The sequence below is a fragment of the Mustela nigripes genome, chromosome 3 (genome assembly GCF_022355385.1).
Source record: "Mustela nigripes isolate SB6536 chromosome 3, MUSNIG.SB6536, whole genome shotgun sequence".
NCBI lineage: Eukaryota > Metazoa > Chordata > Mammalia > Carnivora > Mustelidae > Mustela > Mustela nigripes.
Genome location: NC_081559.1, coordinates 177,905,208 through 177,930,318, shown reverse-complemented (window position 1 = coordinate 177,930,318; position 25,111 = coordinate 177,905,208). Strand labels below are relative to the sequence as shown.

The 25,111-nt window shown below is 40.4% G+C and overlaps 1 protein-coding gene across 5 annotated transcripts in view; it reads left to right on the top strand.

The window, feature by feature from the left end:
* Positions 1-25,111, top strand: part of ENPP2 (ectonucleotide pyrophosphatase/phosphodiesterase 2) — a 106,885-nt gene that overhangs the window by 26,719 nt on the left and 55,055 nt on the right. For 4 of the 5 annotated variants that reach the window (XM_059395084.1, XM_059395082.1, XM_059395083.1 and 1 more), the window contains exons 2-8: positions 1,328-1,430; positions 11,369-11,524; positions 15,927-16,052; positions 18,060-18,120; positions 20,320-20,417; positions 20,637-20,716; positions 21,751-21,870. In XM_059395084.1, coding sequence (XP_059251067.1) covers positions 1,328-1,430; positions 11,369-11,524; positions 15,927-16,052; positions 18,060-18,120; positions 20,320-20,417; positions 20,637-20,716; positions 21,751-21,870 — 744 coding nt within the window. Of the gene's footprint in view, positions 1-922; positions 1,116-1,327; positions 1,431-11,368; positions 11,525-15,926; positions 16,053-18,059; positions 18,121-20,319; positions 20,418-20,636; positions 20,717-21,750; positions 21,871-25,111 lie in introns of those variants that run through there. The other variant, XM_059395085.1, reaches the window with a different exon arrangement.

Here is a 25,111-nt window from a genome sequence, read left to right as displayed (position 1 = left end):
ACATTGACAACGGCCTTAGAGGACAGCATTGGGGGGGGGGGGCGGCGGCGGCTAGAGGACAGCACAACTGGGGAATAATCAGGGAAACCATTTTTAAAGCTAACTTCTTGCTGTCATTGGGATTTCCTTCCTAAATTCAATCACTAATAAAGCTTCCCCATCCAGCGCCCCTTCCCCTTCGTCCTCCCCTTCTCTCCCCTCCCCCTCCAAATATAAACCAAGCTGACAGTATTTTTTCAGGAAGAAGAGACAGGCTGAAGTTATTTTGTCCTTCCTCACAGGGCAGAAGGACTCTCTGCTGCTTAGCTGGCATTCCCAGCATTTTGATAAAAGTTACTTCTTTAAACGCTAACAATACCACGAGGAAAAATAATGCTATCTCTGGTGTTTAGTTACAATCTTGGGAGATTTTATCGTGAGAAATATTTGAGTAGTCGGGAGTAGCCGAGCATGTGGCAGTAGGGACAGGGTCATTTAAACTGCCAGAGAAAAATAAATAAATGGGAAAGACAGGGAAAGTTGTTAGGTTCATAAATTATAAAACTTTCCGTGTGTGTGTGTGTGTGTCTGTGTGTGTGTGTGTGTGTGTTTTTAAATAAAGCCGTGAGGTTGACTACATTGAATAATGACATTGTAAACCTTAAAAGCTTAAAGCTGGTGGAAACCCTTTTGCAGCTCTGTTTCATTTTGATCGGATCAAATACATTTGGTTTCTTTTTTAAAAACCATGTTTTTGTGAGGGAAGGAAAATGAACATGCACTGTTATTAACCACAGCAACATAAGAAACCCTCATGTTACCAGAGGAAACCACATGAAAGTGTGTGTGTGTGTGTTAGGGGCGGGACCGATAAGGGGGTGGGGAGAAGGAGAGGGATGTTTCCAGCCTCTCGGGCTCAGAGCTGCCATTTGTGAACCAATCGTGATGAAATCTAGCTCCGGGCAAATCAGAGGCGGCTGTCAACCTCCCAGGTGGGATTACTTGTAGTTAATAGACTGGACTCAGAGCCCCAAAAAGCAGTGCATTCAGTGTAGGCAAAAGAGAACAGCGCACTGCAGAAGGCTTTCCAAGAACCCTCGGCCATGGCCAGGAGAAGCCCGGGCCAGCCCTATCAGGTAGGAGAGATTACGGCATCGCTGGGGAAGGACTGGAGGGGAGAACTGGTTCCTGATTTGGGATTTTTTTTCTTTTTGTTTTAAAACTGAAGACGGCGCTTTGTGGTGCATTTCGGAAGGCATAGGGTAGGGTGGTGATGTTGAAGTCCTTCCGGTTGCCTTCCTGACATCTGACTCCTTGGTTTGACACCTCAATCTCCTTATTCCTTTAGGTCATATCCCTGTTCACTTTTGCTGTCGGAGTCAATATCTGCTTAGGATTCACAGCTCATCGAATAAAGAGGGCAGAAGGTTGGGATGAAGGCCCTCCTACAGGTGAGTGTGGCCACTGCTCGTGCTGTCAGTCCTTTTAAAATACTAGGCACTGGGTAGTCCTTGTCAGCTCCTAATGAAATGCATCTTTAAGCTAACCTTGCAGTGTAACTAATTGAGTCCCAGATTTCTTCGGAGTAAAAAGAGCTCTGTGTTTAATTCAGGTGAGAGAATGTGGTTTTGATGACAAGAACATGTAGGCTCGCTCCGTGATAACTGGCTATTTCAATCTTTGTACTCTGAAACTCACACATTTTAAGATAAAATTAAAACTCTCGTTAGCAGACAAGGCTGAGAGAGAAGTGGTGGGAACAGGTGCTGGTTTAATACTGGAGAGACATGACTTTGATTTATTGTCACGTGGCATAGAATGTAGAATTTGTCTCCAGAAACTTCTGATCTACCAAAAAAAAATTTATAAAGGGGGTGTCAGTGAGCAAAAAAGCAGTGAACTGTCTTCCTGAGACTTCAGAATTTAGGACTATGAGATTATGATTTACCTAGAATAGGAAAAATATAAGAGAGAGGAGATGCTTTGAAGAGCTCCCAGGATTGACTTGCACCCAGCTTTCTCTTTTGGCATAACGGCAGGTAAGTTTTAATAGTGTACCTTGACTTAACTAATAGAACCAAAGTGAAAGAGTTTCCTTTTACAATACACTGTGCCATAAGCAGTGTGGGAATTCTTATAAAGGAGCTCCTTGTGCAGACCGAGGGGGCTTAACTGACCAGGTCTTAAGTAATGAGTTGGTTAATTTCCTGGAAATTGGAGCTGCTGATGGTTTTATAAATAAAAATTACATATTAAGTAATGGGTACTCTAGGGGGCAATATTTTCTTGACTTTTTCTGACATCTCAGCATGTTTGTCTACCTTTCTGCGGATTTTGGATTTCTCCGTATTTTTTGACCTGACTGATCTCAAAGACGATCACCTGTCTCTACTGAGCCAGCATGAACTTTTATTAACCAAGTCATGATATATATATACATATATCATATATGGAATATATATATATGGAATACTAGGTCATCCTCACCTCAAGTAAGTTGCTTTTTGAGTCATGCCAGAAGATTGAAAGAATAATATGGGGAGTAGTTTAGTGAGTCCAAGTGGGGTGTGGTTGGGGTGCAAAGTGAGAAAATAGATCATAAAAATTGCACCCCAGGGAGCCAAATGGGCAAAATGAGTTGTCTTCTGTTGGGGAGAAAGAGGAGAGATCACTGGGCTGGAGAATCCTGTTTTTATTGGTAACAAATGCTGTCTTCAAAGACCTATTTTTCTTGTTCTAGACAAGTATAACTCCCACTAGCACTGACTGTAACTGCGCAGACTGACAGGAGGATTGGAGCCTTAGTGTTATCCTGTGGGCAAACGAGCCCCTTGAGAGCCCACTGCTGGTTCTTTCTAGAAGGAACCTCTTTTCTGCCTTAGAGTCCTATATTACTTCAGCCAAAACCAAGAGGGGACAAGCTGTTTTCTTAATGAATGTGTAAAATGAAGTAACTCATTATTTTCATAGTTGATTTTTTGGGGCAAACAGTCATGAGGTCCTGGACTGACCACTCGGATCCTTAGAATCTGCTGTGTGGCCTTGGGCAAGTCACTTGGGATGTCTGTGTCCTTAGCTGTATAACGAGACGCAGGCCTAGATGATTTCTAATTTTCCTTCTGGATTAAAAAAAAAAATAGCTCATGATTCTATCCATTCTGTTTCATTGATCCTTGAATTTGGATGCGCTCTACTGGAGAACTTGGAAAGTATAGAACAGATTTATTAATCCTGAAATATGTTTTATGCATAATTATCTCCATACATTATAAGAAGCAGCTCTAAGAACTACTGAGTCTATGTTACGTCTGTAAAAATAATGTAATTTATATTGTAATGTGTACATCTAAGTGAATTTAAATGTAGCACAGCATATTTTCTCCTTGAATTATTTAATTAAATTGTGGATTATTTAATTTATGGTATCTTCTAAAATAATCTTAGTGGAAATCCTACTTCTTTGAATCTTAGTGGGGATACGATGACGTTTATGTCTGAGTTTTAGGATTTTGGTATGCCTGCACGCTTCTTATTTTTAATTTATCTGTTTGCGTAATTTACCAGGGTTTGGGGCACTAATGGTTGATTTCTCCTGAATAAAGCCCAGAGATGTACTTTGGAAACCAGGATGAGTGCATCATGCAGAAAGTTTAATCAGGTTCATCTTTTTAAATGTTCTATGTGCCCTGAAAGGGCCTCCCTCAGAGAATGTATGAGGCCAGTTGCTCTGTAAGCAAGACCTTCACATCAGAAAACCCTGGGCAAACTTTTATATGTGTATTAGGACAAGATACTAAAAAGGAAAGGCAGCCATGCCAATTTTCAGCAATGCTTTCACATTCCAGAGAAATCCGGAGAAGCTCAGAGCTCCAAGACTGTGTGACCAAATGGAACTCCAAGGGTATTAATTTATGGCTGGCTTCAGACTGTCCAGAGTAAGAGCTCCCATTCAAAAGCACGCACCTTCTTGTTTGGTAAATGTAGTTTCTCAGAGTCCTCAGGATTAGGTGAGAAAGTTCTACCCATGGGGCAGACCCTCACTGCTGTACTCTGGACTGGGATGTTAGTTTCAAGGCTGTGGCTGTGCAAACAGACTGTTATAATTAACTAACTAGCACACTTGTTGGCTGGTTTATTGTTAGGGCCTAGTGACCCACCGGAAGTAATGCTAGAATGGGATTTCTTCTACCAGATGGTAAGAGATCCACGGATTTCTTAGGAGATATGAAACGAGCAGAGCTAAGTATAATTCTCTTGGGTAAATATAATGGGCAATCAGGGGCACGGGATGGATGGAGTATGTTTTCAAAGAGAATGTAAATAGGAAGTGCACATCCGTTTGACATCTTTGTTGCATATGTCTGGGGGGTAGCCAGCTTGATTTACCTTTAAGGTTGTGAGGGAATTGGTATGCATACAGGTGTGTGTGTGTGTGTGTGTGTGTGTGTCTGTACTCAAAGACATATGTGTATGCGTATGTTTGTAGTGCGGAGTGGAGGCGATTTCACTGAAATCTGTGATGGATTCCCTTTCAGTCTCCGGATGGAAATGGGCTATCCTCTGAAATTCAAGCCACTTAATACTTTCGAGGCCCAGGAAAGTTTGTGAGCTTGTGAGTGACTGGCAAAGAGAGACTCGAAAGCCCCACCCAAGTCGTCATCATTTTTAGTGACTCCAGAGCTTAAAAGTGTGTGAGTGTGAATGAAATTCGTGGGCAGATAGACAAGGAGGAGTGTCTCTCACAGCTTTATGAGGAAAGTGAGTCTTTGTGAATCGCAGAGAAGACAACCAGGGTAAGAGGGACGAGAAGGTTCGTGTTCATCCGATAAGTCTGAGAATTGCCTTCTACAATAAAAAAACTGTCTCGATGGTGGCAGAGCAGCATGTAGGAAGCTGCAAAGCAGACAGATACAACAGCCGTGATTCTGGAAGGAAGACCCTGTCATGACTTAAGATCAGGTTTTGGGACTTGATGTTAAATAAAATGTGGAGTCAGGGGTGTTTGTTTATTGAGAGAGAGACAGAGAAAGGCAAGGAGGGGAGGGACAGTGGAAGAGGGAGAGAGAGAATCTTAAGCAAACTCTGTACCCAGGATGGAGCCTGACGCAGGGCTTGATCTCACAACAGTGAGATCATGACCTAAGCCGAGATCAAGAGTCGGTCGCTTAACAGACTGAGCCACCCAGGCACCTCGAGTCATGGGGTGATTTAAGTAAATGGAATAAAACTTTGCAGAGTAGAGTCTAAAGAGGGCACAGGTCATTCAGGGCTTTGTTAAATGAAGCTCTGGAATAGGGGTTTTTCATTTATCTTAAAACTACACAGAATTCTCTATCTTGTCGGTATACCCAGAAATCTTAGTCCCCCATAGTTACCACACAGATTCTCAAACCAAAAACCTTTCCCAATCATGTCTTCATCAGAGTCATAGACTGTGTACAGAATTTGGAAAAATCCTTTGTGAACAAAAACAGTGCGATAGTTGTATTCAGATGATCTAAAATTTTAACCAGGCCCTTTTTTAGCTCAGATTAGCCTGAGGGTTCGGATTTTCCAATCAGGAAAACAGGCATAAGGTTACCTTTTTATCAGAAAAGGTTTTTGAAAACAAAATGCCATATTAGGGGTGATGAGAATATAAGGTGTTAAGTGTATGATGATACATTTAATTTATCTTCACTTATGTTTGAAGGCCAGTGTCTAAACTTTTACCTTTTCAAGTCGCTGGTACCTGTGATTTTGACAACAATATTTCCTTGTTTGGGGGCAGATTTGCAAACCATTCAGACATACTCTACTGACTACCATCCTAAATGCTACCCGGGGGGTTCAAAAGTTGAGCTAAAGTTTTTAATCTATTTTATTTACGTCACATAAATCAGTTTTCTTCTAGTATATGAGAACTTTCTACATGAGAATGATATGTTAATAAATTCTTTAAAAGTGCAGGTGTCTGAAAACTTCCCAGGTAGGCCCATTTACTGAAAAAGTTGTCCGTTATAGCTGGTCCAGAATCTGACAAGGAGGAGAGAAGAGTGGTGTCACCAGAGTGGGCATCTATAGGAACTGATGTCTTTAGGAAGCAGAGATGCTGACATGGAGACTTGTCTGTAAGGGCTACTCCCTGTGGGATAAGGTCAGTCGTATCAGGAACACATGGCCACGGTGGTATGAGAGAGTATGACCAGAAAGGATGAATCATATACTCCAGAAGAGGCATAAGAGAACATGAAATGCTAGAGTTGGTCAGCATCTTGAATGTCATCCATGTTGACAGCCTCCTTTCCCTGTGGTTTCTACTTCAGACATGGCAGGCAGACAGAGGAGAACCAGTTCTGTGTCAGTGCCCTTAAACAGGAGGCCACATAACCACAGCCCACAGCCCCTTGTAAGGCTTCCCTCTCACTTTCAGGAAGCACTTGGGCTGAAGACCTCAGAGAACGGGAGGAAGAGACAGGGCGCCATCTCTCAGACCCTGGACACACGGCCACCGCACAAAACTTGAAGAAAGAGTCTTCCAGCTTTAGGAAATGAAAGGTTTTCAAACTTCAGTACTGCTTCCCTCACTGATCAACATCCAGATATGAAAATTTCCATTTTGCCGAGGGATTTAGAGGATTGATGGGGATTAGAGGATGATAGGATTGGGCGTCTGGGATGAACTCATGGGTAGGTCACCACTCTTGTCATGGATTACGTTCTTTCCCAATGGCCTGTTAAATTATCGGTAGTTTTTCCCCATATAAATGGCACCAGAAGTCTATGACACTGCCTCTGTGTGGTAAGATGCCTATGTATGGTTAAGATGGAACATTGTGTGTTTTTTTTTTAAAGATTTTATTTATTTGACAGACAGAGATCACAAGCAGGCAGAGAGGCAGGCAGAGAGAGAGAGGAGGAAGCAGGCTCCCCACGGAGCAGAGAGCCCGATGCAGGGCTCGATCCCAGGACCCTGGGATCATGACCTGAGTCAAAGGCAGAGGCTTTAACCCACTGAGCCACCCAGGCACCCCCATTGTATTTTTTGTTTTACCCGTTTAGAAAGACTTCATTTATTTATTTATTTAGAGAGTGGGGGGAGGGGGGAGGGGTAGAGGGAAGAGGGAGACCGAGAATCTCAAACAGACTCTTGCTGACTGTGGAGCCCAGTGTGGAACCCAATGACCCCAAGGTCATGACCTGAGTTGAAAACAAGAGTCAGATGTTCAACTGACTGAGCCACCCAGGCGTCCCAATGGAATGTTTTAGAAATAAGATTTTACTTACCTAAATGAAAACAATTTCACCTGGGTCTATCAGAATTATGAATTTGAGCATAATAAATCACATTTTTACATTGGTGGTATTTAAATCACAAAACGCTTCTGTGAAAAATAAGGAGCATGTAACACTTTTATGCCTCTCATATATGTACATATATACCTGTTTTAAAATTTGAAGTCCCTATTTTAAGAAAAGGGTCTGTAGAGACTGTAAGAGTTATTTTTTAAGATTCTGGAACTGAGTTACAACTTTAAGCAAAATAGCATTATTTAAATATGTAATGAGGAAGGCAGCGATAGAATTTGAATCTCACAAAAGCACTGGCAGATGTCTCGTAGGAAATTCTAAACCTTCATACTTTTCCCACATTTTCGACTTGATCCTTTCTAGGTGTTTGTTTTTGTCATTTGTCTTCCTTGTTGGTTCTGAACTTTTATGGGCGTCTCCGTAATTATGAGGCACCACAAGTCCTCATCAAACTGATCCTGCAGTTTTTATCACCCCATTCAGTAAGTTATAGAACCTGAGCGCTCAGATCGATGTACTCCTGGTTTAGGTCACGTAAAGGAAAGCTTTACAGATTTTAGAATTTAGACATATAATAAGTCAGAGAATATTTCTGTATGGAACCAGGTTTAACATTTTCCAATAAAAAGCCAAGACCTAATACCTTAGGCTGGTGTGGGGCGGAGGGAAAGACATGAGACACGGGTATGGAATGAAAAAGCCAGAAACAAGAGTATGGGGGTCAGAGCTTGTTAGGAAGATGGTGGGGATGGGATAGGCCCTGGAAAGGCAAAGTGAATGTGGCTCTACTCTACCACCTGACTTGACTCACAGAGGTGCAGAAGTTCAAATTCTTCAGATTATTGGACTGGAAGGACTACATGGATCAATTCATCTTTGCATATCTCCGGCTGCCATTGTCAGCAGAGTCCAAGCCAGCCAAGAACGAATTTGGCCTGTGTGTCCCCAGTCCGTCCCGGCCCCCGAACTTAGCCTTACTTGCAAGCTGTTGGTAAACCTTGAGTCCAACACTTTTTACCATCTGTGTGTTTGCGTGATGAACACATGAGCAACACTTCCTTCACAAAGCTGTCTTCCGTTTAAGGCTTGGCAAAGATGATCATTAGGGGGAAGCAACTGAGAGAGAGTCAATGATTTTCAAGAACAAAGTGGGGGATACAGTCAGGATAATCAATGCGGTAGGGATGCAGTAAAAATCACGTGACTGACATGGATGGAGAAAGGCTTAAAATGGCTAAAATTCCACACAGATGTTTTAAAAGTAAAGAGAGAAATAGGGAAGAGGTCGTGATGCAGGAAAAGCAAAGGGCATGCCCAGAGGAATATTTCAAATGCCAGGTGGACGCCATAAAGAAGAGAAGACAGGACGAGTCAGCAACCACGAACCATGTGCCTTTGGACCTCGTAGCATCATCTCAGCGATAAGCCTCGCTGAGCGTATTTGTGTATGCAGCTCACGGGAGTGAATTCTGCTCAGAATTTATTAAATGGCCACAGGGTCTGTCTAAACGGTACCCCTAAATAAAAGAATAATTCAATTATAAGCGCTTTTCCTATCTTTGTTTTTATTATAGGACTTTCTCTATTTTTACTTTTTGCACATCTCAACCTCTCCTCCCCCTGCAGTTCCTTATGGCCCAGCATGCACTGTTGCTAGGTTGGCCAAAGTCAATAGAAAAATGTGGTTTTTGAACCAGAGGTACGGCACTGCATTGGAAACCCGACATTATTTCCTAAACTGAGCTGGTGCGGTTTGTATGTGTTTCAACATCCCAGAATCAACCATGCACAAGTGTTTCACATCTCATGGTCTAGTGAATCTGTTTGCTTTACTTGAACTGATCTGATGCCATAAAGGCTATGATGGGGTGACTCTGACTTTTAAAAGGACAAAGGACTGAGGGATGGACGGGATGTTCAGATGAATGGCTTCAGCGAACCTGGAAATGTTATTTAACTTCTGTTCTCCGCCTGCTTCTTCTGTTTGCTTGTTTTCAAAAGTAATACATGCCAATTGTAAAAAAATGAAAAATTCATACACAGAAATAAGGAAGTAAGAGTATACATAGCATGTCATCAATAACAATTAAGCTATTTCTATATAGTATATATTATATAATATATACTTTATACATAAATATGTACACAGAGTTATAAATATATATGTTATATGTATAAGAGGGATAGAAATAAGCAAACAAACAAAAGAATTGATAAAATCCTAGAAGTTTCAAACTACAGAAAGGAAAAGAAAAATCCCTCTGCTTCTCTTGTTCTCAGTCATTTTGCTCAAATATAATTCCTGTAAAGAGTTTCTTATGTGGGGGGGAGAGGAAGGTTATTGACACCTGTACCTTTCCTCAATGCCTCTGCCCCCCCTTCTCTGGCTCTGTTTTTATTTTTATATTTATTTATATCCTTATCGCTCTCTTTACCTCTATTTATGACCCAGAATATGATGTTTAATACTATCATACTGTTCTGCTGCTTTGCTCTTAAAAAAAACACATTAATATAATTTTATAGATCTTTCCATAGTACCCTACACAGCTCTAACTCATTCTTTTTAAGGGCTGGGCAATATTCCATTAATGGATACGGTGATTCTTTTATATGTATCTTGGTAAACTTGTACAAATATACATGAGAGGTGAATTCCTAGTAATGGAATTTCTGGGTGAAAGATTCATATGCATTACCAAAATGTGTTCTGTTTTACAAAAAATTTCATTCCTAGCAACAGGTAGGACACTGCTTATGCTTTCCATTCATCAGAAATTAATTATTTTGTAAGCTATGATGACAACAGAATTGCATTTTTTCCAGTCGGCCAGTTATTCCAGCACTACTTACTAATTAATCCTTCTTTTACCTCCTGATTAATGCCTCTTTCTTTCTCCAATTGCTTTAATCATAAATAAATTCTCATATATTTGACTCTATTTCCCATTCCCACTTTCAGCATTGATCTACTTATTTCCTGTTCTAATTATTTAACTCCAGAATATACTTTACTATCTAGTCTTCACCAAATTACTCTTACTTTCAAGTGCTTTTCATTTCATTTATTCATTTTTTATAAATTTTTAATATCCTCTCCAGTTAAAAAACTCCTCTTTATATTTTTATTGTGGTTGCATTGAACCTTTAGGTTCATTTAGGAAAAACTGATATTTTTATAATATTATTTTTATCTCTAAGATGGTATATCTTTCCATTTAATGAAATCTTTTGAAATACCTTCTTGTAGAGTTTTAATGTGTTCTTCAGGTACGTCCTACACGTCTGATGAAATTTATACCTAATATCATATCTTTTAAGAACTATGAGGAATGGAACTTCCATTGAATTTTTGAACTTATATAATACAAACATGTAGAATTTTTGTCTCACCTATTTTTTCCCTAAAATTTTAGTTGATCCTGAGATTTCTAGATATATAGTCATATCATAGAAAATAAAAAGGATTTATTTTTGACAAGCTGAGATTATGGTGTTCATGTTTGTGTAACCCCAGTTATGAGTATAGATTTATTTAATGGCTGGAAGAGGTCTTACAAGTCTTCTATTTCAGTTCCGTATGTTCAGACTGTTCTCGGATCATTTAGGCTCAAATCTCCTTACAAAAAGTTACAGCTTTTCAAAGAGGGACATGAACTCTTGTTTCTAAGTGTGTACATCAATGTTCTCTTCTCTGTTGGCATCGTTAACATCCGCAGAGACACTAACCCTCCCAGATTTGTAGTAATAATAATTGTAAACAGTAAAATAAAACCATCGGCCAACATTCATTGCACTTACTGTGTTTGACAGACTGCTAAGTGTTCTGCTTGGATTGTTTCCTTGAATTCTCATTATAATCTCCAGTTACTTTTGTTAATCCCCCCACTTTGCAGATGAGGAAACTGGCAGGAGGTTTGGCGACCTGCCAGGGGTCCACAGTGACCTGCCCAGGGTTCACAGCTAGAAGGTGATGGTGCCAGGCTGCTCAGCTAGAGCCTGACTGTGTCACCATGCTGTGCTCCTTCCCACGGCCCCTTCTCCATGATGACAGGACCCATTTCCCAATCCCATCGCCGTTGCCTCTTATATCTTGCAGTGTTATCTGACTCCCCCTGGACCAACACTTCTGGATCATGCAAGGGCAGATGCTTTGAACTTCAAGAAGTTGGGCCCCCTGACTGTCGTTGTGATAACCTATGTAAGAGCTACAGCAGTTGCTGCCATGACTTCGATGAGCTTTGTCTGAAGACAGGTGGGTAAATTTTGGGTCCTCTGGAGACTTGGTTGGAGAGCTTAAATGCCCTCACTGTTATTCTCCCCGGCATTTGCACCTTGCTTTAGTCAAACCAAACTGTGTGCGTTAGTTTTGTTTCTTGGATGATTATTGATTGTGACTGTTGTTTGCATACCAAGTCCACTCAAAGAACGTTCTTTGCAACCGCGGTCATTATTTACTGATTTTGGAAATATTTATGGCCAGGCTTTTTTTCCCCCCAATCTTCATCATCTGTCTCTTGCTATCAATTCCCACATTCACTGCTAGGGTACATGGACTGAAACTAACAGCATTCTTATTTTTAATTTTCTGTTTTAATTTTAATTTTTTAAATTTTTGCTTCCCTGCTCAGTATACAACATTTGCGTTATTTCGTCTTATCATGTAGTAACTATTGGCCTGCTCTGATGTAATTCCCCATTCTCTGTGCAGGTGGAAAGTTGTTATGGAGTTCTACTTGGGGTCTCATGCTCAGGGTAGCTCCGAAATAGTCCTCTCAGTCATCCTGGCCTTTCTTGCCATGTCTGCTCTACTGGAACCATCAGTAGAATATATGGACTTCAGAATGAATACACTTGAGTTGAGAAGAAGCGGTTTGGAGACATTTGCCACCCCACCTGCTCTGTTTCCAAAGCCCAACACTTTAAGTAGGACCCGGGAGAAACCTTGCAGGCTATCCGGCACGCCTCTGGGCAGCACTGTATGTAAACTCTGAAAAGATGACTGTCAACAGTGCTAAGATCTCTAGACACAGCTTCCTTGATAAGTTATGACTTGGTTTTGGACTTTTATGATTTAAATGATTCTTTCAAAAATCTGACTCATATTATCATTGATATTAGCCTCATATTTCTAATGATATCATTAGAAACAGACACGTTATTCTCCTTTACTGAAGAAATAGCCCTTGATTTATATAAAAACCGATGCCAACTCCCTTACCAGTTCTGGTTTGTTTGCTTTTCCCCCACCAAACAAGAAGAGTTTTATTAGGCTGTATTCTGTATAATACATTTTCCAAACATGTAGCCATTTTTTTCTTGTTACTTTTCTTTGGAACTTCTCCCAGGTTCCTTAGCCGTGGGTCTGCAAACTTAAATGCTGAGAACCTTGTAAACTGAACATATGGATGGAACAGATGTTCTAGTAGAGCCCTTTGGCTCCGAAACATTATTTCAAACCAGCAGCCTATGATTGCTTGGCACTGGGGACCTAACCGATGTTCGTTTCCTTTGCACCACGAGCATCTGGCCTCTGACATGGCCTCTGAGGTCCAGATTCCTGATCTTAGAGCTCCTTGCAAAGTTGAGTGGATGTCCCCACTCTACCTTTGCTCTTTCCGAATGTCGTTCATGCCTCTCTTTCCAGATGTAATAAATACAGATGATAACAACATTTTTGAAGTAGTTTATTTTCCTGTGTACCAAGATAACATATGCCAAATGTCAAAGAATCAAATATCAAACAATAACAGAAGGTTGAAGGAAAAAATAAAAGTCCCTGAGATCCTACAGGCCTCAGAGATGGCCTACAGGCCACTTTCCAGAGATAAGCACAATGTTTCAGTGTAGACCTTGACTACTATGAGTGTGTGTGTACATGTATTTATATGAGTGTATATATGTATATGTTTGGAAGGGGATGTGTCTATACTCATATATCTCTTTACACACTGTCTTTTTGAATGTCTAAATAGTATTCCATTGAACAGATGCAACCTGCTTTTTGAGTAACTGATCATTATTTAGATTTCCCCAGTTGTTGGTATTATGAAGAATGTATCAATGAATGTGGTTCATGATTATTTGAATTTTGTTTTCCTTAAGACAAATTCCTAGGAGTGGGATTTTGAAGCAAAGTGTACATTTTAAAAATATAAATATATGATACACAATTAACACTTCTCAAAGTTTATATTCCTCTCAAAAGGCACAAGAACCTTTCAGCACTCCCTTTTCAACACATTCTCACTTTTAAAATACATATTTTCACTAAAAAATTGCTTTTTCTGATCTAATAGGTAACTTTCTTATTATTCCATAAGGTTAATTTTTTTTTCTGTTTATTTCCATGTTTGTTTTCAAAATTATACAGCTGACTGACTTCTACCTTGCTTGTGGTTCACTCTGAACCCTGGCTTTTAAAAATTCCATTTTTACACAAAGCCAGTAGTTCATCAATAAGTTCAGCTTGTTAATAGTGATTTTTTTAATAAACAAAGGGATTTTCTTATGAAACTAGAGCAGCAATAAAAGTATATGTGTTATATGAATTATCCTTGAATTGGGGAAAAAAATCAGTCTAAGTATCCTTGGAAATTTGCTAACCATTGAGAATAGCAGGTCCTGGATAAAGGAATTTTAAGCATTTCATCTGCTTGGGAAGTGAAGGCAGAGGAAGAGGGGATATCAAAAAATCAGAGAAAATTTGGATATAAATGTAATTCTAAAAGAAGGGAAATTAAACAATAGTTGTATGGTTTTCTAGCATGGCAACTAGTACTTCTTTATTCATTTATTCATTTAGCAAAGTGTCTATTGGTAGAATATTACTAAGTAGCAACATAGCTTCCTAAAACCACTGCCTTCCACTTACAACATAAAATAAGGGGTGAAGACCTCAAGTGTCCTTAGCTCAGAGAGGGTTTTCTTGACCAATCTATGTCAAGTAGCATCCCTTTTCCACTCTGTAACTCTCTATCAGTACCATCGTATTATTTCCTTCATAGCACTTGACATGAGCTGAAATTATCTTGTTTCTCCTGGTCTGCTTGCCTATGGTCTGTCTTTCCCAATTGGAATAGAAGCTCCACGAAGATGTCTTGTCTTGTCTTTCTTGTTCTTCATGACCCACACCCCCAGCACCTGGAACATGGAAAACATAATAGAAATATGTATTGAATAAATGACTTTATTATGAAGTTTCTTAGTACATCAACCCCGAATTTAAAGAGTTGTGTTTTATTTTCATGATAATTTGCAAGTAGATGGAATGCATGTTCAGGGAACACCTAGCATGTGTGGAGCACAGTCTCAGATATTGGAGACATAACGGTGAAGAGAGATGTGTTTTTCTTTTCCCCCCCTACTATGGAGCTTCCAGTCTAGTAGATGAAAATGCAAGCAAAAAAATATAGCACTCTCTTTTATTTTTTTTTTTTAAGATTTTATTTATTTATTTGACAAACAGAGATCACAAGTAGGCAGAGAGACAGGCAAAGAGAGAGGGGGGAAACAGGCCCCCTGCTGAGCAGAGAGCCTGATGCGGGGCTCGATCCCAGAACCCTGGGACCATGACCCGAGCCAAAGGCAAAGGCTTTAACCCACTGAGCCACCGAGGTGTCCCTAGCACTCTCTTTTATTTTTATTTTTCCCAGTGGGTTCCCACCTACCCCCCCCCCCCCCCCACTGAGGGATGTGGGGCACACGCACACGCATGACCCGACGGGGCCGCCAGGTAGCCCCCTCCCGATGGCCGCGCAAAGACTGTGGCGTGGTGCAGCAACCCCGGCCCCGGGGGGTCGTACGTGTGGCAGAGTCTGGGAGAAGGGAACCCTCCTCCCCACCGGCCGACCGCCCGACCTGAGGTGGACGGGCGACCCCCAAAGGGTCTTTAAACCTGCGCGCCGGGACGCGCTTAGCACTCTCTTTTAAATGAAAATATTAATTTTCTTAAATATTTACTGTTGATAGAGTCCATGAGCTCTGAAGGACCATAAGTCCTTCTTCCTAGCTGTAACCCATCTACTGGCCTCCGGAGAGGAGGGGCTATGACCCCTCATTGTAGATGAGGCCATATTTTGGTTGATGGTTGGCATTGCGAGTGTTTTTCATATCCCTTTAAACTCTACATCTCTCTGTTTAGGACTGGACCCTCCAGCTGCAACTTAGAGCAGGAGAGGATTTGGTTGCACTATCGTTTGTAATTAAATCAAGTTCCTTAATGTCAAGCAAAGCTACTTTGGGAAATAAAAGAGCCCAGCTGTAGTTACTCTGCCTAAGATGGTGGAAACACCTATCACAAACCTTACATACCATACATTTTCCTGGTTTTTTTTTTTTTTGTTGTTGTTTTTTTTTTTTTTTTTTTTTTTTTTTTTTTTTTTTTTTTTAGTACAGTGTACAAATGGTAAGGGTTCCGTTTTTCCAAAGGAGCCCAATTATGTTTGGCTTTGTACTCTGATTTGAAAAATTAGGAATTCAACCTATTTGTAAGTCCTCCAAATATCATCTAGGCCTCAGGCCAACTCTAATTTCACAAGCAGATTAAATGATGTGGGATTTTTAGCTCTTTTTGTTGGCAACACTTGTGAGCAATTGTGGCCTCTTTCATTTGGTCTGTGAGAGGCAGTGACAGTGTTTTATTGTGCCGATTTCAGCGGGCGGTTGGGAGTGTACCAAGGACAGATGCGGAGAAGTAAGAAACGAAGACCATGCTTGTCACTGCTCAGAAGACTGCCTGGCCAGGGGGGACTGCTGTACTAATTACCAAGTGGTTTGCAAAGGTACATGTTTCCATGGGTTGGCTAGAGCTTTAAAAGATTAAAAACTGGAGATGCTCCAAGGAGTCTTGGATGTTGGGGCTGTAACACCTTGGATATGGGTTTGGAAGGAGGGACGGGGTTGTGTTTTTAAATTTCTCGTGCTTTTTTCTTGGTTTTGCTTCCCTGCATTTCATGGATCCGAAATAACAAGGAAATCGCCCCCAATTCCAGAAGGTGGTGGACTCCTAATAATGAAGAGTTTACTAAAGTTCCTGTCTTGGTCTTAGATCAGGTTGTCTGAAAGCAGAGCCTGAGATGGAATGCCTTGCGTGGAACGTGTTGAGGGAGTGCTCTGTGGGAAAACCACGTCAGGGAGCAAGAAGGAGGTCAGGGCAGGGGGCAGCCAACAAGGATGTGGTTTTAGGGGAAGCCTCACCTTGGCGTGATTTACTGCAAGGTCTGGAAGGTAAATAATAGCGTTCTTACCCTTTGAGGTGGGGGGAATATGGCTTTTGTACCCATTGGATGTAAGCTCTAAACTGAGGCACTAGCAGCAGCCTGAAGATGTGTATACCAGCTGGTAAAGAGGGTCGGGGCACGCACAGTTCCTGCTGTACCCCAAAGCTCTGCACGCATATCTGTTCTCTTGGTATGGTCAATTGGGGAATATGATGGTTTTATTCTAATAGTAAATACCAGTCGGTGAACTAACAAAAGTATAAAAGATGATGTTTCTGTCTCTAAGGATTTCAAGTTACCATAGCACCCAATTACAGAGGTTAATGGAAAGATCCAAGAATCTTTATGTAAACTTTGCAAGTCACTTTATTGTCAAAATTAAGTCCTTCTTCCTAGCTGTGCCATGGAACATTTAAAAAGAGTTTCTGTGAAAAGATTTCAGGAAAAAAGCAAATCCATTCTGAACGTGTTTTGTGTTCAGTTTGTGGTGGGAAGGTATTCCATAAATCCTGAATTTGGAAACTTTCCCCTGCCCAAACAGTTATTGTAACTTTTGATAAAGCGTACAATCAACTGAGACTCTTATTCCCCGCCCCCACCCCCCCATGTAGTAAATGTAACAATAAACCACAGAGGCTATTAGAAAAGACCAGAAAAAGTCCTAGGTGTCGCTGGTCACTGAACCATTCAACATTGGATTTTCCTGGTTAAAACTTCTAGTTGTAGTACTTTTGTAAGAGCCCTGGGTTACTAGATACGTGGTAAAACTCCCCCCAGTTTAAGGAGCATGTTACTAACCTACCCAGCTGTCAGGAGTCAGATTCTTTCTTATGGACCAGGGCGATTTCCGATTTCCGATGGTCAAAATACGTGATGTTTATTTGCCTTAGGGCCATTTAAAGCAAATGCTTTTTGATAATTTTCATTTTCTCCTAAGGAAGCCTCGTTGTTAATGTTTCTTTAGTTTTAAACCTGAACATTTTTCTGTTCTCCATTCTTGACGGGGTAACTCAGGAAAGCTCTTAGACCTTGGAGGAAGAGAAAATTGAAAGAGTATTGATTTTTTTCCCTAAATTCACAGGCTGAACGCTGATCCAGTGGCAAATCATCTTTCTCTTGCAATCTTCCAATCTATCATTCCTGAGTATTCTAAGCCTTTCCCCGCAACTGAAGGGAAGTCGTGCCATAGTTTCTATGGCTCTGAGATGTTCAGTGGTGGAGAAAAGAATGTTCCATCTAATGACCAAACAGTTTATTTCTGGAGGGAAACAAACATGAAATTTTGTTCACTGACGCCACTGGTGTTTTTATCTACAAACCATTTAGACTCAGAAGGCTCGCATAAACACCACTTGGGGCTATTAAATATTAGCTTTTCCATTATGTATGGGTGTACTTTAGTAAGCCAAACCACCACTGGACTTTATTTCAGAGTTTCTGTTTAGATGGTGTTCCATAAGCAAGGAGTATCCAGCAAGACACGGACGGGGCCTGGGGTTGCGGTCTTTAGGGCTCTGGCTGGCATTGACCATGAGATTCACAAGTGAATTTACCCACTTTCCCTTATAGGAGAGACACACTGGGTAGATGACAACTGTGAGGAGATAAAGACCCCAGAATGCCCTGCAGGGTAAGTGCCTTTTATAAACATGATGAAGTTTTACATATTAGTTGATAAAACATCCCAGGATGCAGATAGGTAAATGGTGACAAACAATGTAAAAGCTGAGATCATCTTATACAGGTAAACTTATACTCAAGTACTTGTAAGTGATTAATTCATCGAAAGCTAGAATGTACATCTTGAAGTAGTACATTTTTATTTGTATTTTTTTTTAAGATTTCATTTATTTATTTGAGAGAGGGGGAGGAGCAGAGGAAAAGGGAGAAGCAGGCCCCCCGCTGAGCAGAGAGCCTGACGCAGGGCTGGATCCCAGGATGCTGGGATCATGACCTGAGCTGAAGGCAGAGGCTTAACCACTGAGCCCCAAAGTAGGGACTTTTTAAAACCTTTTCTTCTATTGCCTCTGCACATATTAAAGACTGAATATCTCTGTACTTCACCGTAGCTGAAGATTTTACAAAGTGTATGTAAATACCACCAGAGAAGGAAAGATACATTTCTGGCATTGATTTGTTATTTATTTTTTGGTGTTCTTTTTTTTGGAGGGTTTTTTTTTTTTTTTTTTCCACTGGGAAGGCTGCTTCTGCCTTTTTGGGCAGGGGGGTGGGGAAGACTACAGAACTTCTCAAAAATATAATCCAAGCTGGTAACTCCTACTGGATGCTGCAGGAACTTGACAACTTGACAACTACTGATCGCTGGGGTGTGACCAGGCTTGAGTGACCCCCACAGCTCAAGGGCGACCGGCGTGAGACACTTACTACGCCTTCCAGGAAACTGCTGAAAATTCATGGACCCTTTAAATGCCTGGCAGAAAATAAATTATCAACAAGTGTGTTATCATGAATGTATTTGTTCAAGTGGATTTTTGTTTCTTGGCAGCATAGCCTGCGATGCAAAATCCGAGTATTTTGATATTGTCTTGATTTTCATCTCCTCCTTTGGCTTTAATGAGCCACTTGTACCTCTTTGGACTTTCTGAATGGAATGGCCGTCATTTCTGACTGTTTAACATGTGTTCAGTTATTTTGGGGGACAAAGCAGTCTAGCAGTAGAAGTCCTGTTAATGGAGAATAGTCACAACTATAATGAACTCTTTGATAGTATCATTCTATGTGCTTTATCTGTGACGCATCTGAAATACGCCTAATTTGTTATGTGGCTTCAATAAACTCAAGTCAAACTATCAGGAAAAAATGTTTTCCTGCAGTTTAGTATTCTCAAGTCTGACTGGCCAATTCTGTCCTCAGACTATAACTGAGGACCTATTTTGTCAGATCCTGCTGTAGTTAAATGAATCGTCTGGTCCTTTATTGATGAACTTTTTAAAGGTCTTCATCAATTTTGATTTTTTTTTTTAAAGATTTTATTTATTTATTTGTCAGGCATAGAGGGAGAGCGAGCGAGTGAGCACAGGCAGACAGAGAGGCAGGCAGAGGCAGAGGGAGAAGCAGGCTCCCTGCCGAGCAAGGAGCCCGATGCGGGACTCGATCCCAGGACGCTGGGATCATGACCTGAGCCGAAGGCAGCGCTTAACCAACTGAGCCACCCAGGCGTCCCAATTTTGATTATTTTTAAAGTTATTTTATGATTAAACCTAAAAGAATTCTTCTATAAGTTTTAGGGACAAGAGTGCCACTGCTATAAATTTCATTCTCATTTACTCATTCATTCATGTATTTGATAAGCATTTATTGAAGCCCTACTAAAAGTCTATGAAATAGAAAGATGGATAAGACATAAACTATGCATCAAAATAATGTAGTATGTATGTGAATGCAAAAAGAGGTATGAATTAATATCTTAAAGGAATTCAGAAGTGTGAGCAGCTAATGTTATAGAAAAGAAAACCTTGAGGTGGGTTTTAAGGAATGAATAGGAGTTTTATGGGTAGCAAATGGGAGAACACCTATTCCAGGCAAATAAAACAACTTTATACGGTGTGAAATACCTTGTTTGCAGTATGAGAGGCGGCAAGGGAAATCTGGAGTCCAGTCTCTTCCCTGGCCATTTTATGACCTTGGTCACTTAACTCTGGACTTTGGTAATCACAAATGCCCTGTGGCTGGCAGCCCAGGCCTTAATCAATAGCCTCACTTGAAGTTTCATCTTGGAAACTCCTGGTCTCAGTTGTGCAGAATGAGAAGGCACAATGGAAACTTTGTAGCAGGATGTTTTCTAAAGCTTAATATGTTATTCTTGAAGGTTTGTTCGCCCTCCGTTAATCATCTTTTCGGTCGATGGTTTCCGTGCATCATATATGAAGAAAGGCAGCAAGGTCATGCCTAACATTGAAAAGCTACGTAAGTCCTTTTCATAGTGTATTCTCGTCAGTATCCATGATCTGCCCAGTGCATGCTCAGCTATGAGCTTTGAGAGCTCTGGACAAGTAGATGTAGTCTATTATTTGAAATACAGAAGTGATTGTAACTCAAGTCTTTGGTGGTTTCTGAAGTGGAGTCCCATACGTGAAGTGACTCCTGTTGGGTCTCTTGTCCTAATGTCTAAAATTCTGTCCCTAGGGTCTTGCGGCACACACTCTCCCTACATGAGGCCCGTGTACCCAACGAAAACTTTCCCTAACTTATACACTTTGGCCACTGTAAGTATTTTTTCTCTGCTTTCTTTTTTTAAAAAAAATTTAATCAATTAATTAATTAATTAATTAATTTGAGAGAGAGAGAGCACACGAGCGGGGTGGGGAACGGAAGAGGAAGAGAGAGAAACAGACTCCCTGCTGAGCAGGGAGGGAGGTCCCCATATGGGGCTCCATCCCAGGACCCCAAGATCATTACCTGAGCCAAGGGCAGATGCTTAACTGCCTGAGCCACCAGGGTGCCTCCTAAGTATTTTTTCAAAGGATGTAGATTCAAAGGGAGTGGGTGTAGATTTCATCCTGAAATGACTTAAAGGGTGATTAAAAAAAAACATGTTTCTCAGTGGTCCAGGAAAATCTGTCTGTTTTTTATCTTGTCTGCCTGAGCTGTTCACGGTAAGTGTCTTTTACAACTTTGTCAGCGACTGAACCTCACGGTCACCTCAAAACTGAAAACTTTTTTTAGGTACCGTTCTGTTTGAACATATACATTAAGCTTCTGTCAGATACCACAGAATCTGTTGTTTATTTTCTGGGTTTTCAAATAAAAATATTGACTTTGGGGCACTTTGTTTTCGTTTTCAGATACTCCCAGTCCTACCTTGTTTTCTTCTTTAAAAACACAATTTGTTTATTTATTTTGTTATGATGAATTCGAGGGGTTCTGAGGTAGAAGTAGAACTTAGGGAAAAGGAAAAGTGTATTTATAAATAGAAGCTTCTTTGGAGGCACATAAGTAAATTTCAATTTGCAGGTTAACTTATTGCAATAAAAGTTATTGTCATCTTACTAAATCGCAACAGTTAAAAAACCCCAAATATTAACTTTATTATCATCATGTTAAGTCTCTCAGATCGCTTATGATTAATAAGACAACATTCATGTTTGCTCAGACACACACAGAGTATACATGTATCTTATATAAATTTGGGAATTAAACATTGCTATAAAACTTCCTATGATAAGAAAATATATGATATAACTCATATGTACAGATTATCATACTGGTAGTTTAACAATAAATTTTCTTTTACACAAAGGGACTGTATCCAGAATCACATGGAATTGTTGGCAATTCAATGTATGATCCTGTATTTGATGCCACTTTCCACCTTCGAGGACGAGAGAAGTTCAATCACAGATGGTGGGGAGGTCAACCAGTAAGTTCTGCATTTTGTGTGTATGTGTGTCTGTGCACTGAACCTTTTCATCCCCAAATTTTTACCTGCATAAAAGATGCAAATAATTTCCTCAGACTTGGCAATGTTTCTGCCCTTTAGTGTTGTGTATATATATCTGTGCACATAATACCTATATATATGTGTGTAAATAATGTGTATATCTCTATGTCCACGTGTGTCTCTATATATGTGTGTATATGTGTAGGTGAGGTTATGATTATAAATGTGCCAGAGGATAAATGTCTTTATTAGATGCTGGTGATGGAAATGGTGACAGAAAGGTGAATTTCAGAGACATTTTGAGGAAGGAATATATAGTCAGATCTTACTGATTTACTAGATTTAGGGGTACGATGAAAAAGAGAAGTGAATGATTAGGACTACCCCCAAATTTTGGCCCAGGTACCATATGAACAGAGACAGAGAAACTTGCTGATTAGAAGGAGCTCAATGAACCCACTGGAAATTCATGAATTCTTTTGTTTAATCCACTTTTTGAAATTCTTGGAAGTTACATGTAAGTGGAACCCTATCTTCATTTTGGACCAGCAAATTAATACTTTGAAAGAACTCATCCTGTTTACTTCAGATCTAATGGATGGGCAGAAAGTAAAAAAAGGATGTAGGTGGCTTTCTACATCATATTTTTCCCATGACTGTATGCGAGGTTAGGCAACTTGATTTGGTCAGACATGAGCAAAAGGGCAACGTGAGACAAGGTTGTTGAATGTGCAGAATTGACCCAAGGACACACGCCCCCGGGTAAAAAGGCCAAGTTCCCCACAGGAACATGGCGCAGTATACACAGCCAATGAAAAACATGTAGAAGAAAGAAAAGAAGAAGAAAGACAGCAAATGGTCCCACCTTATGTCAACTCTGACTGGAGGCCACGACCTCCCAGAGCTCTGGTTAGGACAGAGGGCTGAGACCCTTGTGTATCGGCCATGACATGCAGATGGCCAGTGTCTGCACACGTCCGTGAATCTACCATCCCCGAGCAGTTCCATACCCAGAAATCTTTGCTCCAATCTGCGGGCAAGCTAGAGCACAAAAAGTCAGAAAAAAATGGTATTGCTTTGATTAAAGGTCATTCATGATTACAAAAATAGATGCATGCCTAACAAAACCGTATGCAAAGCTAAACATAGGCTTCTCATTAAAAAAATAATAATAATAAGTATTGGAAGACTCCTTGTATGTCTGTAAAGTGTTTCTTTATAGTAGAGGTTCTGATTCTGCTGTCTTTGTTCAGGCTGGACTCCCAGAAGTCTGTGATGACCTGAGCTGTGAGCTTAGTGCAATTGGTTTACAGGGTGGATTTCACAAATTTTATGATAGAGGAACATTTTATGTGTAAATAAAATTATTAACATGAGAGTTCTGTCAAATATTGCTCATTGGTTTTTTATATTCATTTTGTCATGGAAACAAAGTTGCCTGAGGAACCACACAGGAGATAGAGAGCAATAGTAATTTTATCAAATTGGATCACCTTACCCCAAGTGTTGACATTAGTTTCCCTCTGGGTTGGCGTGGCTCAGAAGATCCGTCCACACCTTCACTAACTTCTGCAGAAACAGAGCAGAGGGAAAGCTGCTAAGCTGCCGCATGGAATGAAGTCTATTTCAATTCTGTTTGCCTCTTTCCTGATTCTCAATGTTGACAGATTTGACCAAGTTTAGTGTTTTCCTAGTGTTGACAACGACTAACAGTGGAATCTGTACTTCGGTCTTCTTCTTGATATGTATTTCTATCTTCTTGAACAAAGGGGACACCATAAAAATTTCAAGGAACATAGTAGCTATAATTTAAACATGTATTTATTATTGAAATTAAGCATATACAAAGAATATAGTGACAGAAACTGTAAGGAACTACAGAATAAGAATATAAGAAACTAGAAATATTAGAAGAAGAGATGAGCCTTAATAAATGTTTCTCAGGCATTTATCCCATCCTCTCAGAGGCTTCTGCATTTCCCAAAATCACCAGTGGAAAAAAATAACTGGGGTTGAGAAAATATTTATAAAAATCTTAGGTAATGAAATTAAACTCAGTTTGTTTTTACTGAATGATGAAACCATGAAAGACATTTGGCTAAATAAGAAAGGAGTCAGAGTAAATGATAAATAAGAACCACTCTAATCCTACTTTAAAATTTAATAGATGGAGTGAGGCATTTGTATATCATGCATCTGAAAATTTGAATCTTACATTAGGCTTCCAAAAATAATTTCTTTAATTTAATTTCACCCCTCCCCCCCTTTTTTTTTGTAGCACAGATATAGCCATTTTAGCCAACTCAGGTCTGCTTTTAATCTGTTAGTCCTCCCAATGGGCTATTAAAAGTTGTCATTCACTTTATGATGCTACAGTTCTCATACATATTTTAATGGGATTCTTTTTGTTGTTGTCATTGCTTTAAAATTATACTCGGTTCTTATTACGACAGTACGCTCCATACTTCTACTGAAATTCCTTAAGCGTGTTCATTTCTTTGAAAAATCTCTCCGCTCTAATCCTGCAATTACCGAAGATATCTCAGTGGGAAATTCTCTGTTTAGTTTAAATCTGGACTCAGCAAAGTGGACAATGAATGAGACTCCCTACGAGACTCCAACTCCACAAAAGATGGGGATTTGAGAAGCCCAACACCCCCCACCTTCAACAATGCAAGTCCTCCGAAGCCACAGTTTCTAGAGCCAGGCGTTTCCAGGAAGAGCAGGTGCTTTCTTACCACTCCTTTAGAGGCTTGGTCTGCTGCTGCGTCTGCCAGCAGCGGTCACGCAGTGAGTTGGTCCAGAGACCACCCTCGTGAACTACTGTAGTGGGAAAATGCAAGAATGATGGCAAAGAGAAGCAGGGTGACATTAGAGCAGGCGTGAAATTCCCGCCCTAAAGGGTTGGCTTGACGGAAAGGGCCAGTCATTGTTTACCTCTCTTCCTGCCTAGTTCATTATCCTGCTAGTGGGAGGTTTTGCTGTCTTGTCAGGAAAATTTTACTTTTTACTTATTCTGTTGTTTCTTTCCTATAGATTGCTATAAATCTGGGCTTCTCTCCCCCTCTTTTTACTGTATCCTAAGGTACTTAGGTTGGACTCTGCTCTGCACTGAGGGGTCTCTAAGCTCACTTAACCGCTTTGCTCCTAGACTCCTAGTTATCTTTCAAATTTCAGTTGAAATATCTGTCCCCAGGCGGTCGCTAAGCTCCTCCAGCCC